We start from the raw sequence: 15,503 nt of genomic DNA on the forward strand, positions 1-15,503 counted from the left end.
TCGACTTCTTTTTTTATTTAATCCTGCAGCAATCAGACAGCCCCCCACCAAAAAAAAAGAAATACTATGCTAGTAAAAAAGAAATTTCTACTTAAATCGTGGTAGAGATTATGTTGGACAGAAACTCTACTGCAGACAATTTTGGTGAGCCTTAAAATTCTACAAGTAAAAATTCAGAACACTTTGTGCGGTAGCTGGTTTGGCCATTCTCTTCTCCAACATTGAGAAAGACAAAAAACCACATGACATGCCTAAAACTTGACTGCAAGGCTCACATGTCAGTCAAAGGCCTAGCCATTGTTCACTCATGAAACTGATCTAGTTCTTAGATCACATGAAGAACATGTAAGCCACATTATTGGTGCAAACATAAGGATAAAAAGACACCATATGTGTAAAGCCCTGTCAACATACAAGTATGTGTTGGGCCAAAAATCTCCTACAAATCTCCATTCAATGTTCCATATCACCAGTGAGTTATCAAATCAGAGTTCAAAACATTCAGTAATGCTTTAAACAAGATAATAACGGGAGGCACAATTTCAGTGAAAAATAAGCAAAAAGAGCTCAGTCAGCTAAATAAAGAAGCAGAACAATAGATCGAGTAACACAAATGGTGGGAAGGAGGGAAATACAAGAGAACAATCTTGTTATCTATTAATCATGAGCTTGTAACACAATTTTTCCCACCCAAAACAATTAAACCTCAAAAGCACACCAAAAGAGCAGAGGAAAGACCTTCAAGCAATAAAATGCAATGGACCAATTTCGGTCAATAAAAAGCAACAAAAGAAAAGGTTAACTCCAAGAAAAAGAGAATTACATAGAATTAGATGAGAGACATCCAAGGCCATACTTTATCCTCGGATTCTAGTGACAACAACAAGAAGTAAATGAAGAAAATCCCAGGAATTAAGGAAGAATATAGCTATCCACCAAAAAGCATTAACACAAAATAGACAAGGTACAGGTATAAATCCAAATTTTATAGATTATGAAAAAAAAATGTAATGATTTAGACGAAATATTCTGAAAGACTCTGGAGATGCAATGATAGAACAAAAACCTTGGTCCTCACCTCCACCTCGTCTCCGTCGGAGGAGGAGGGCAACGAAGCTGAGGACGGCGCCGACGACGGCGACGAGGTTTCCCTCTCGGAGGAGGATCTTGAGCGCGAAACCGGCGATGTCGGCGGTGATCCGACGGCCGTCGGCGACGAGCGCCCGTCGGGGCTTCCCGGCGAAGGCGAGCAGCACGAGGATCGTGATCCAGGTGACCAACGTGGCCGGCACCGCCACGGCCAGCGCCGCCCCCATGGAGAGCAGGCCGAAGACCCCTCCGTAGAGCACGGAGGCGTAGAGGGCCTTCCAGCCGGCGGCGGCGCGGGAGGAGGCGGAGGCGGCCGCCGAGTTGTACCAGGAGCGGATGGAGAGGAGGAGGTTCCAGGAGGAGGAGAGGAGGAGGGAGTAGACGACGAGGAAGAGGAAGACCCACGTCCGCCGCTTGCTCAACGCCCGCATCAGCAGCGACTCCCCCCATCGCGACGACGGAGAGCGCTCGGCGGAGGAGAATGGATGAGATCGGTGAAAAGGGTTGAGAAGAGAGGGAGTCGGTCGGCGTGAGATGGGGATTTAGGGCTTTAGAGGGAGGGGGTCTGCGGGAGGAATGAAGTCCGACGACGCTTATAAGCGTCGTCGTGTTCTTCCGTTATGCCGACGCCTAAAAGGGTCGGTGATTAAATATTCCGACACTTATAAGCGTCGGTAATGCACCCAGACGCCGACGCTTAAAAAAAGCGTCGCTGGAAGCTTTTTTACCGACGCTTCTCAGAAGCATCGGTGGTTACTGTCCCAAAAAAAAATCGCCGACGCTTTTAACTAGCGTCGGCAATACAAAGTCGGCAAAGATCTTTTTTGTTGTAGTGGATATTATAAGGAAAATATCATTTCCAAAGAGGAGGATGCATGTTGCCTTATCAGTTTGAAATAATTTGTGTTGGTATCCCTCTTTACAGAAGTGGTACTATTTTCTAATGGGATGAAGAACAGGAGACATGAATGGAAATTGAGGTTTTCTGAATTAATTGGAGCAAAGAAGAAAATTATATGATGCTTATAATGCCTACTGAATATGAAGAGTATATTTATATTGCAAGAAGCTGGTAGAAAGTTGGTAACGTGACAGTATTCCAAACAATTGGTAAGATATCGCAGTCATCTAACGGTGCATGTTAAGGAAACATCTGCAATGGATAGAGAAGGATTTTTTTTTCTGGAAAAATCTATTTTCTTTGCTATATGTTCACCTCTGTCTACAAATGGATATACCTATGATGAGTCCTAATCATTTCAGTGTTTTTAGGTTTTCTTTGCCAGAATTTCCAGAAAGTTTTTACTGAAAATATTGATCCGACTTAGAAAATTAATATTGAGAAGCTTTCGTTTATGTTCGTAGATCCATCAACTGCACATTTAGCATTAAATTGTTTAACTTGTTGTCCAAGTTGAAGGCCTATCTGCTTGCTGGTGAAACCAGGGTTTAGCGGCCAAGACCACGGCCCTTTTAGTATGATGCTTTTTTTGATGAGAGAGGAGCATGTTCAAGCTTAGCTTATCAGATACCATCGGTATCGAAGTTGGACAGACTGAAACTATTACAGAGGCAGGAAGTTTAAGTGAGCTATCAAAAATTAACAACTGCTCATGTAGGGTGCCTTCTTGACTCATAGGTCACGCTGTTTATGATGTTTGTAAATTGTAATGAATTTCTCTTTGATATATATTTTTCCAAATATGTATTTATTTATATGCACTTGAATTTCTCAAATAGAATTTGTAGATCCGTTATCTGTTCGTTATCAGTCGTTTCTACGCACTCACATAACTTGTTGGAACTTAAAATTGTTTTTTCCTGTAACCAACCTGAAGGATATGCTGTAAGCACTGAGAAAAACCTATGTTTATCTCAAGTAATTTATGTGATCAGCGTCGATCATGAGAAACTGCATCTTTTCACTGCTCCATAAGGTGTTTTGATGCCAATTCCATCAACATTTCCTGCTGGCAATGGTTCTGTGCTGGTAGCATAGATTTTTGTTTGCGTGGCCGGATCTAGATTGGTTTTGAGACTATCTTTGTTGTTTCTGGGTCAAAGTCTGCTCATAAAGCAAGAGAGAAATATTGGACTTTTTTTTTTTTTGATTTTAGGGTTATCAAAACCTTGTATTTGATGATTAGGATTATTTTTTAGGTTTGTCAGGATTTTGTGGGCTTTCTTTGCAAATATCTGCCTAAATAATCTTTGATATAGAGATATTTCAATATTTAGAGTTTCATTTTTTTTTTAGTTTAATTTTTTTTTTGAAGCTTTTGTTTTGAGTTTTCTTACTACTTGTTCATTCTCTTCTCCCTTTTTGTTTGATTTCTGTTTTCTGTTCCAGTTTCTATTTCTTTTGTATGTTAGAGCTAATATAGATGGACAAAAAAAAACTAAGCTCATTCTTGGACTTTTCATTTATTTATTCCTAAGATACTTCTTTTTGACTGTTTTGTGAATCCTAATTTCGGTCGTAGCCTTATATTATCCCATCTCTTATGTTTTTTTTGGAATATCTACGGTGGCCCCAAGAATAACTAACAAATAAGTCCAATGCCTGGTACCAATACAAAATACAAAGAGACATATAACTACTATTGACAGTCTAGTTGTGAAATTTGTGATTATTTTTTCAGTGATATTGTCACAGTGTAGGATTTTTGTGGTAGTTATTAGACTAGTCATTCCAGGTGATGTGCCTCGTGGAACTTACAGATTGAGCTTGCATCTTGACCTTATAGAAGTTATGTGGAACTGAATATTCCCCCTTTTTCATCTTTATTTGGGAGCATTATTTCTAGGATCGGTTCAGGTTCGTTAGTTTCCATATAAAATGTGTTTATTTTTTTAGAATACTTGGCATATCCAAAAGTTTATATTTAGTTTGAGGGAGTGTCTTAAATTCCTCACTGCTGTGAGCGTGCTTTCTGACCTTATTGAAGTTTTTAATATGGAAACTTAATATTCATCTTTAATCAGGATTTTTTTGGGTTAAGTAGTTTCCCCATAAATGGAATTTATTTATTTAAGAAACTTGAGATATCAAAAATTTTACAATTACGTTTTGGAAGTATCTTAAAGGACATAAAGGATGTGTCCTTGTTCTTCAAGGAATCTATTTTTTCGAGATTAAAGAAATGTAGGACCTTATCTGGCAAAAGGTACATGCAAATACATTCTTTTCTTAGTAAAGTCAAAAAACGTTTTCATCTAGATTGCAACGCCCGCTGCGGTCCACATAATAGATCTTCAGTATTCTTTTGGCAGGAAGTACAGCTCATATGGTGGAAGCTAAGAGTTTTCTAAATTTCAGTCGTTATAATTTCTTTTTTGTTCTTTCTTCTTGAATCCTCTGTTTCACTTTTGACTTTTGTGAATGGTCATACAAAGGTTTATGATGATCTCATATAAAGTTGAAAGGTCCACCTTTCCACTTGAAGAAAGGTTGAAACACTTGGCTGTGCTTATATTGCGGTAATTCTTATTGTTTCTAATACCTCTGGTATCACCAAACAAGCAGTTTTGGTGCACAACAATTTCAGTCTTCTTTATATTACACCCTTGTATTAGTTCCTTCCTGGGATGTTAAAATAGGAGTCATATACATAAAACCTTGTTTCTGTACTCATCTCCATTGTAAAGCTTGATGATTACCCTATGATGCTTCATGCTTGTTGAGAAAAGCAAACTGCTGAAGAGGCTTACGTGACATAATCTATATAACTGGTTTCAAAATTTGAATTAAAAGACATGAGTGCTTCACCATGTATGGAACCGTTATGATGAATACAATCTGCAAGTTTCTGGGACCATTATATGAGATTTTATCTCACAGTTACACCTGATATAGGAGAGTTATCCAACCTGAAAATTTATTACTGGAGCGCATAGGAACTAATTGTTAGTTAGATTACTGCAGGAGCATGCAAGCTTATGACAAATGCTCGTTTTGCACTTCAGATAGATGCTCCATTTGCACTTCGTGGTAGGAGAACGGTTTTTTATTTTTTGATGATAGAAGAATATTTATCTTCTGAAAAATGAAAGGCTGGAAAATTTTTTTTTAAGTTTCTTTAGAGGACTTGATTCCCTCACATAACATGATTGGATCTTGTTTACATGTGCCAAAAAGCAACCTACACTTGAATTTAAACTGGTAGATGTTGTGGATCAGAGGCCATAAGAGGCTTGTATCTTTTCCAGATGACTACATTATGGGCTGTTGGTGAGATCCCTTAGATCAAGCTTTTTCAGGGCTTCTTACTTGCACCAGTTCAGGATGCCGTGGCGGGGATGGATTTCACAGGCCACTACTAAGCTTTGAGCAAATTAGGAGCTACAAAACTGTTACTAGATTCCCTTATGGTTCCTCTCTCCTGTCGGGGGCATCCCAGCCAAAGGTTTCTCCCATTGGAAGCCGAGGCCTCCATGCAAGCCGGGTCATGTATGAGTCCACAAAATTTTCAAACCGTCCATTGTCGCCTCATCTGCCTCTGAAGAAGCCACAACTTAGTGCGACATATTCAATTTCCCATCGTATATTTGGAGGTTCTGTAGCGTCTCTAATCCTTCTAGTTCCTGTTGCTATGAAGTTCAGCCACATGTATGATGTATGAAAGCCAATGCTTGCCGTAGCTTCTGGTGCCCATGCCGACTGTGGAGCAGTAAACTCGTCTGATTCCCAAAGAAAAGATAGGTTTCCTAAAAGATGAAAAATGGAAAATAAGTGTTCTTGACTCCATTTCAAGGAATTCAATACCGATTTAAGTGGACACTCCAAATGATAATGATAGTAATGAAACTCTTCTATTGCGGCCATTCATACAGGAGTTACCCCTTTCTCTGTATCTCTCTCTCTCTCTTTTTTGGGGAGACAGGATGTGGGTTCAACCAATAAAATCAAAAAAAAAAGAAGAAAAGATAACTTAAAATATAAGACGCAGACATGCAGTTCTTCTAGATGAAACCTTCAGAAACATGTGCTGCGAAGGAGGCAACCTTCAAAAGAAAGCATATCTGTGCAACAAATAAAATTCTAAGCAAATCCGGCCTGGCCACTTGGCCTGGCATGGCCTAATCTTGTACGGGGATTGGAAGTCAACTTAGGTTCCGGCAGACTTCAACTTATAAAAATCAGCGTGAGTTCGGGATACAATCGCAAACGAAACGTTCTAGAGACTTTTAAAGTCAGTCCACCCCCTCCCCACTTTTCATGAGTTTAAAATGACAATTACGCGTTTCCCCACCCACCCTCCCAAGTCCCAACGGGAGATTCCTCACTCTTTTCCGCTATTCTTCACGAACTCTTTACTTGGGATTCTTCTGCAAGTAGCCAAGTCGAGCCTGAGCTCGCCACCAACTCCCTGCATCACATCAATCCCTTCGTGCCGCGTGGGATGAACCCCAGTTCCTCGAGTCTTCGTCGAAGACTCGACCCAAGTCAATCATCCGGAGTCTCTAGCCTCTACCCAAGGCCTCTCTCCTCCTCCATTCCTTCCTTCCCCCTATAAACTGAAGCTTGTTCCCTCCAAAAGCCAAATAGCAATAGATGGCGAAGCGACGAGAGGAGTCCGAAGGCGGCGGACCCATCGGCAAGTTGCCGGAGGGCTGCATCTCGCACGTGCTCTCCCTCACGACGCCTCCTGATTCGTGCAGGTCGGCCCTCGTCTCGGCCGCCTTCCGCTCCGCGGCGAACTCTGATGCTCTGTGGGAGCGGTTCCTCCCGTCCGATTACGAGTCGATCCTGTCGCGGGCCGTTGATCCGGTCAAGTACTCGTCGAAGAAGGAACTCTATTTCCGACTCTGCGACTCTATTCTCGTCGATGGCGGCACGATGGTGAGTTATGTCACAGTATGATTCCGAAAGTCGTATCACTATGTGAAGTCATATAGTTACAACAGAAAATATTAAAAAAAAATATGAATTTGTTTTGTCTTCTTCTGCAGAATTGGAAAAAATATATATTTTTGCCTAATTATAGTGTTACCCTTTAATTATGGTGTTACCCTTTCGATTATTTCTTTTGTTCAACAAAGCAATTTTGCTCCTGTGGCAAAACGGCCTAGACGTGGACGACGCCTAACTTGTCATCAAAGGAGCGATGACGCTCGTTGTCACCACATCTCTTTCAAAATTTCAAAAAAAAAAAATTAGTTTTAATTAAAATAAATGTTATTTTTGTTAACGGTGTTAAAAGAACCGTTACATTAGAAGCATTTGTATAAAAACAGTATTTTATGAGGGTACAAAAATAAATATAAATTTTAAGAGGATATTCACACAAATTTGAATTTTAAAAAGGGTATTTATGCAAAAAATCTTATTTGAATTTATTTTAGAACTTTTTGCATAAAAACCCTCTTAAATATTGAATTTTGCATGAATTTTTTTTCCAAAATTGATATTTAAATGTATATCCTTGTAAAATATTTGTTTTACTATTCTACTCTTTTTTAATCCTTATATTTGCATACATCTAATACTGTTAAAAAATTAACGATTTTAAATTAAAATGACTAAAATACCTTTAATGGGTAGATGTACAAAAAATATTTATAAGGCGATCGCGATGGAGAAAAAAAAAGTAATTTTAAATTTTTATTTTATTTTAATTAAAATAAATATGGTTTTTATTAATGGTGTTAGAAGAACCGTTATATTAGGGGCATTTGTGCAAAAATAGTATTTTATGAGGATACGAAAATAAATATAAATTTTAAGAGAGTATTCAAGTAAATTTAAATTTTTAGAAGGAAATTCATGCAACAAATCTTTTATTTTAAAACATGACATTTGTGGAGTAGAATATGATCGGCATGATGATTTGTATTTCCCTTGGAAAATTATAGAAATTAGCAAAAATGTTCAAAAAGCATGATTCTCGATTACTTATGCTCCTAAAATTATGTTCAAATGTCATGTAGTAGCATCTGATTAGAATATTTTTTATGCAAATTTTGGTTCGAATATGGCATATTTATTGAGCATACTATTCCTTAAAAATGAGAGAAGTGTTTGGCTAACAAAAAGAAAGTAACCCTTCAAACCTGGAAGATACTTAAGTGAGAAGTGAAACAAGCACTTGTTCCTTCTGTTTATATCAAGTAATTAAGAAAGTGTTTATTTAGACATTTCAGTTGAGTAGAATAGAGATAGCAGGAGAGGTATGATGTATTACTTAAAGGAGGCCATGATTTTTCTATGATCTTTGTTTCATTTTTTCTTCTTCTAATTTTTGAGAGGAGAGAGAAACTATCTGTTTGATATATATAGAAATATTGATATACAACGGATTATAATTTTTGTTACAAATAGACATCATGTAGATCCTGAATGTCACATCTGCCAATTTTTCTTAATTTATTGCAAGGAGTGTGCTTTTATTGTTTTGTTCTCTTTTTACATAACGATTTCTGTTTTTTTTTTTGAAAAATTGCAGAAAATTTTGCAATTTATGGATTATTGCAGCATATTCCATATAGCTTTTAGAAAGAATTAAATAAATACCTGTGCACTACTCTGGCTATGTCTACTAATATTGGCTTTTTGTGCACTTTCCCTTGCTTCAAGAAACTAGGAGTATGATATTGATGGTTTTCTTATGTGTATAAATTTTTTTTATTTTTTATTTTTTTTGCTTTTCTTCTTTTTTATCAATACTTTCGGGGTAGCAGAGCTTTGGATTGGAGAGATCAACTGGACGTAAATGCTACATGATATCTCCAAGAAGCATGAATATTACATGGAGTAACACACCACAGTATTGGAGATGGATTTCTCTGCCTGAGTCAAGGTATTTGCACAATCCCTCTATTTTTGAAGAAATTTCTTTTAGATTGTAATAATGAAATTTTAGCAAGTTGTTTGGGTGCATGCGTGCTTTGCATGGGTAAGCAAGACATATACCATTTGCTAGGTTCTAAAATAATGACGAGGTGGGCTTTTTCTTGTCAGTTTTGTACTTCCATTCTTTGACACTGTAGAGAAGAAGTTCGAGATCGATCTTGATATTGCATAGCCACAAAACCGATCACTGTCTAATGCTATATCCTGTTTACATTTTGCTGAGTATAATAAGAGGTTAGAACAGCTAAACTATAGCTTTATTTTCTTCTTGACCTCTCTCTAAATATTCTACTTTTTTGTGAGCTATTTTAGTGTGTTTGGTTTGCTGAGAACCTAAACACACCGTCTTGATGCGATTTTCAATCAGCTTTTTGACTCCAACTTCCCACCAAGTCTTGAAGCTTAAGACTTGATGAGAGCTTAATTAACTGTACAAAGAAATGTTGAAATTTTCTCAGTACAATATCATTTACGTTTGATATGCAAAACATAAAAATTTCATGCGGATTTTCATGATTTCACTTAGCTAAATACATGCATAGATACATACAAATACACAACAATCAAAAGTAATTACCGAAAAAGGGTGAGAAACCAACAAGTTAACATTTAGAATGTTATTGGTTGCAACATTCTAATCTCACACAAATGGACTAAAACTAGTCAAACCCTTAGAGACAAGAACCATGCTGAAAAGATCTCTTGGCAGAAAAGGCTTGTGATATTCATGCCATAGTGGCGCAGGGAGAAACAAGTCAATAGGCTGTAGATGGCATGGACGGGGGCAAACTCATAGCTCTAGGGGATTGGCTTGCTCAAGGTAGAATTAAAGGTAGAGGTATGAGCATTTAGTTCATCCACTAGCATGCAACTAGCACCAAGTGACAAGCTGGGACATTATAGCATGGCATGTAGTAGATGATGAATATGAGAAAGAAAAGAAAGGTAGAATGGAATAGCATTTCTGTTCCCTTTTCTACATGCTAGAAACACATGATGTTAAATCATTGTTTTGTTTGCCTTCCTTATCTATAACAAAAACTGCAAGAGAGAGTGAGAGTAAGGAAAAAAAAAAGTCTGAACATAGGAGTAGACATGGAGTAACGAACTTTATGATATATACTTCGAATTTTGGAGATTAATGGCTAAGATTATTGATTTGAAATTATATGAAACTGGTGCCGGTGATGCTGGCGAACTTGCCGGTTGTGGAGTCGGTGGAGCAGACTTCTTAGCGGCAGCTTGGCCTTCCCACCGGCCTTCTTCTCTGGTTGAAATTTCACGGCCGAAGCCGGCTTCTTCTCATCGGCTGACTTCTTCCCCGCGGCTTTTGCCCCATAGCCGCTCCTTCTCGTAGGGGTGGCGGGGTTTTTTGAAGGTGGCCTATGTACAACTCATTAATACAGCTAACAATACAGCTCATATACAGCTAACATCCTTCCTCAAACTCAAGATGGCAACGAAGATGCTAACTTAAGTTTGCTAACCAAATCACGATGACGTCCCAGTCGATGGGCCTTCATAAAAATGTCAGCAAACTAATCCACAGAAACAACATGTATCAACTAAAGAGTGTCTTGCTTGATATGATGCCGAATGAAGAGTGCCTTAGCTGTATATGAGTAGCATTTTTAGTTATATATGAGCTCTATACATGAGCTGTATATGAGCTGTACATAGCCACCTTCAATTATAAAAGGTGGGCTATGGCATTGTTTGTAAGTGAATAAAAGAATACATCCTTCTTATCTCTCCTCTCTCCTTTATGTGATTCCTTCTCTCCTCTCTCTCTTCTTTTCTCTTTATGTCAAGATCGACTATTGGATCGAGAAGTCTTCAAGGTCTTTAGTCTTTGTGCGAGGGTTTCAATTTTCGACCGGATTAGAGGGGGGTGTGGTGAGAAAGCGTCGGACAAGGAGGTTGGTGTTGTCAAAAATGATAGTTTTTTGAGGTTTTTGGATGATTTTGCGGGATTTGAGCTGGTTTGAAGCATATTCGAGGTTGGAAAGTTGCTGGAGGGGGAATTTGGTGGTTGAGTGGGGGTCGAGGGAAATCCCATGGTTTTTCTTGTTTTTTGCGACCGTTATTTGGCATTTGTCGGCGTTCTGGTTGCTGGATTCAGGAGATTCCATATATGTGGGAATTCACAAGGTTTGGTGAGGTGATGCCGAATCTCTTGATAGGAAACCTAGAGATTTGGTGTTTTGAGAGGGAAATGAGGGAATTTGGAGATGAAAAGGTCGAGTTCCTAGCATCATTTGGGTGATTCTAGTGGCTAATTGTTCTAGAATCGAAGAACCATGAGGTCTGAGTTTGAAATCAGTGGAGTCTTGGGAGGAATTCTGAGATCTCTGCGATGACGTTGTCTTTTTGGTACTCTACTTTTGGTAAGCCTAGAGGACCCTTGCCAAGTTTCGGTCGGGAAGCGAGGCAGAGAGAGATTCTTTTCCATCTGAGAAGGGGTGACTTTACACTCGAGCTTTAGCCAGATAAAGATCAAGGCTTCCGTTTCGAAAATGGGAGAAAGTCGGTGCCGGGAGCAGGTTTCTAGGGTTCGCTTTCGAGGGAGTAAAAGCGACAAGTGGCAGCAGAGAGCAGTGGTAGCCCTCAGATGTTAGTTTAGGCCTTCTTTGGCCTCATCTTAGTGATTAGCACTATTTTTGTGCTCTTGTAATCCTCTATGAGCCTCGCAATTATCGCAAGGCCAGTTCTAATCATCTTTGCTAGAAGGCCATGTCTGATGAACTCCAAGTCCTTCATGATACTCATACATGGGATCTAACTGACTTGCCTTCTGAAAATGTTGCAATAGGATGCAAGTGGGTGTATAAGATCAAGACTCATGCTGACGGTTCAGTAGAATGCTACAAAACTCGTCTTGTGGCTCGAGAATTCACATGGGAGTACGATATTGACTATAAAAAAACTTTTGCTCCAATAGCACGTCTTACCACTTTTCGTTCTTTACTTCTAGTTGCAGCTGTTAAGCCATGGAAGATGTATCAGATAGATGTTAAGAACTCTTTTCTCAATGGTGATTTAACTGAGGAAGTATATCCACAGCCTCCTTCAGATTTTGCTCATCCGTCTGGAAAGATCTATCGTCTTCGTAAGGCGCTCTATGGCCTTAAGCAGTCTCCTCGAGCTTGATTTTTCAAGTTCAACTCAATCTTGACTCAACAAGGTTTCACTCATAGTGCATATGATTCTGCACTATTTCTTCGCCGATCTGAGGCTGGTGTTGTTCTTTTCTTGCTATATGTGGATGATATGGTTACTACTAGAGATGAGTCTCAGAGATCATGCACTTTAGCAGTTTCTTGAACATCAGTTTGAGATGAAGAATTTAGGATCTCTCAGCTACTTTCCTGATTTGAGGTGACATCCAGCTCAGATAGCTACTATCTTTTTCAGGCTAAGTATGCTTTCAAGTTATTGTCTTGTACTAGGTTGACAGATAGCAAGACTGTAGATAATTCTCTGAAAATGAATGTTAAGCTTCTTCCTACTGATGATGAACTATTGATAGATGCGACTTTGTATCGGCAGTTGGTTAGTAGTCTCATCTATTTGACCACTAAACATCCTGATATTTCTTATGCAATCATCCTGGTTAGTCAGTTTATGCATACACTACACTCTACACACTATGTAGCAGTCCTATATATCCTTCGGTACGTTACGGATACATTATTCTATGACCTTTGTTTCTTAGCCCACTTCACTTTGGATATTCAAGCCTATTTCGATGCTGATTGGGGCTGGCGACCCTACAGATCGTCACTCTACTACTGGCTATTGTTTCTTGCTTGGTTCTTCTCTTATCTCTTAGAAAAGCAAGAAGCAGACAGTTGTCTCTCGCTCTCGTACAGAGGCTGAGGATCATGCACTGGCAGATACTATCTTTGAGTTCTTATGGCTTCGATGGCTACTGCATGACATGGGTGTTCTTTTAACCAACAGTTTCTCTCTTCATTGTGATAATATGAGTGCCATGCAGATTGCTCATAATGATGTGTTTCATAAGCGAACGAAGCATATTAAGATAAATTGTCACTTCATTCGACATCATATCAAACAAGGCACTCTTCGGTTGATACATGTTACTTCTGCGAATCAGCTTGCTGACATTTTTATGAAGGCCCACCTATTGGGGTGTTATCGTGATTTGGTTAACAAACTCAAGTTGGCTTCTTCACTACCATCTTGAGTTTGAGAGAGGATGTTAGCTGTATATAAGCTATATATGAGCTGTCTACGTGAGTTGTATATGAGCTGTACATAGCCACCTTCAACTATAAAAACGGGCTATGACACTGTTTGTAAATGAATAAAAGAATATATTCTTTTCTCTCTACGTCCCTCGTTCCTCCCCTCTACAACTCTCTCTCCTCTTCTTCTAAGTTTACAACTGATGGAACCAAACCACAACTAAACTCTTTTAGCTCAAGCTTTGGATGAAGCTGACTAAGTTGCTGAGTGACTTGATGAGTTAATTGATCCAGGGATCCGAATTTACATATTTTAAACGGGGCTTTAGTCGAGTTTTTTTTTACCAGCAATTTAAAAGTATAAAGATTCCTATCATAATTTTTCTATATCCTTTCATTTTTTTGCCCTCCAATAGATGCCTTGAACAAGTAGCAACTTGCTCACTTGAACTGGTCAGGGCCGGCCAACCCTTAGGCAACTGAGGCGGTCGCCTAAGGCCCCGGCCCAAAGAAGGCCCACCGCAGGAAATGCCTCAAAGACAAAATGGAAAAAAAAGGTCCTTGTGAATTCGCCTTAGGCCGGCCCACTGTAGGGAAGGCCTCAAAGACAAAACGGCCTTAGGCCCCCAAATACATTGGGCCGCTCCTGGAACTGGTAATGCTTCCTTTTTCAGCATGGTTTTTCCAAAATATAACATAGTTTGATGTTTGAATTGCCTCAAATACTACTGGATGTGGTTCATATTATCATCGCAATACCTTATTCAACGTGGAAGTTTGCTTTGCTTGGCCCCAGGTTCGCAGAAGTGGCTGAGCTTCTAGCTGTTTGTTGGTTGTTTATGAGCGGCAAGATTGACTGTCGACTACTCTCTCCTAAAACAACCTATGCTGCTTATCTCGTCTTCAAATTGGCCTCTAGGTCATATGGACTTGGCCCCCCTCGCCAGTTGGCATCAGTGAAGCTAGGAGATTATGCCTTGGAGACCGATATCTGTTTGCAAGATGATGAGGACAGTGATGATGATGATGGTGATGATGATGATGACGACGACGGCAACGACCACCACCAAGAGGAAGCCCAGCAGCGCCAGCAGCAACGGCAACAACCCTTGAGGGATGATGGGTGGATGGAGATCGAGCTGGGGGAGTTCTACAATGATGAGGGGGATGACGGTGATGTGGAAATGAGTTTGGCGGAGGTGAATGCATTGCATTGGAAGAGTGGGCTCATCATCCAGGGCCTCGAAGTAAGGCCCAAAATTTGACTTAATTGGATGCTGTTGCTATTGTTTTCTACTGCTTCATACCTTGAAAAGTGGGAGGTGAATGCATTGCATTGGAAGAGTGGGCTCATCATCCAGGGCCTCGAAGTAAGGCCCAAAATTTGACTTAATTGGATGCTGTTGCTATTGTTTTCTGCTGCTTCATACCTTGAAAAAACCGTTTGTTGTTGCTTTAGTTGCATGCTGTATCATGTTAGTAGCTACCAAAACTCTTTATGGTGGTCTTATGGACAATTTACATGTTGGAGTTTTGAATAAATTTGAATGTAAATAATCCGATGGCTTCAACTTTTGTCCATATCCAAAGGAGGAAAATACTGGCTTTAACTGTTATATTGATCTTCAACATGATAATATGGAGCTTTTTAGTTACTCATGGAATTTTGACGTAGTGAATCCAAAAGCAGGACCCTCCACCAGAAATATAAGATTGTAGAGGTTTAAATATATAAAAAAATTATTCAAACACCCTGTCTACTTTGATCAAATTGCACTTATATCTCTTGGGCTTTAAAAATTTTTAATTGGATCCATTATGTTACCACTGTCGAAAAACTTTTGCCTAAAAATTGTTATATCATTATTTTATAAAAATAAATTTGCTAAAATAAATTTAGAAGATTGAAAACCGTTTGCCTGGATCGAGGCGTATGACATATACCGCCCTAAAAATGTGATTCACCCCTTATGTGCGGATTTACGGCAATTTCATCCCCAAAGTACAACAACCCGGCTCAGCCCGATCCTTCTCTAACGAGCACGATTGCTAGGTGGCTTGACCCAATCGACTCCTATGCCCCTCCAAAAAAGATAAAAAATAAAAAAATAGAAAAAAAAGTTGAAGAGGGGAAGAACTCTATTTGAAAAAGAAACTCTCGAAAAATAAAATAGCCGAAAATGCCTGAGACATCGCATTCCTACAGAAATTAAAATCAACATTTTTCTAAAAGGGTTGCAACTCTTCTAAAATAAGCGTCGCTGGAGATAAGAGTTTTAATATTTTTAAAACATCTAAAATTTAGAAAATAAAGCTAGTTAGGACTCCAATAACCATACCAATGCAATCCT

General features: G+C 39.1%; 2 protein-coding genes across 3 annotated transcripts; one reads left to right on the forward strand and one right to left on the reverse strand.

Annotated features, from left to right (window-relative positions):
- Positions 1 to 977: 977 nt before the first annotated feature.
- Positions 978 to 1,605, reverse strand: LOC149752869 (uncharacterized). The gene has a single exon (XM_089925159.1). The coding sequence runs from the start codon at positions 1,518 to 1,520 to the stop codon at positions 993 to 995; it is 528 nt and encodes a 175-aa protein (XP_089781285.1). The 5' UTR covers positions 1,521 to 1,605; the 3' UTR covers positions 978 to 992.
- Positions 1,606 to 6,583: 4,978 nt separating this feature from the next.
- LOC103717148 (F-box protein PP2-B11-like) lies at positions 6,584 to 14,720 on the forward strand. 2 transcript variants are annotated; one of them, XM_088704394.2, is made up of 3 exons: positions 6,584 to 6,931; positions 8,767 to 8,888; positions 13,949 to 14,720. In XM_088704394.2, exons 1-3 carry the CDS (start codon positions 6,644 to 6,646, stop codon positions 14,415 to 14,417), a joined length of 879 nt encoding a protein of 292 aa, XP_088560520.1. In that variant the 5' UTR covers positions 6,584 to 6,643; the 3' UTR covers positions 14,418 to 14,720. The 2 variants fall into 2 exon arrangements, with proteins under 2 accessions (XP_088560520.1, XP_008803651.1); XM_008805429.6 differs by having other exon boundaries at positions 6,592 to 6,931; positions 8,770 to 8,888.
- The last annotated feature ends 783 nt before the right edge of the window (positions 14,721 to 15,503 follow it).

This window comes from Phoenix dactylifera, chromosome 9 (genome assembly GCF_051530095.1).
Source record: "Phoenix dactylifera cultivar Ajwa chromosome 9, Ajwa_hap1_PhDact_Kaust_v1.1, whole genome shotgun sequence".
Lineage (NCBI taxonomy): Eukaryota > Viridiplantae > Streptophyta > Magnoliopsida > Arecales > Arecaceae > Phoenix > Phoenix dactylifera.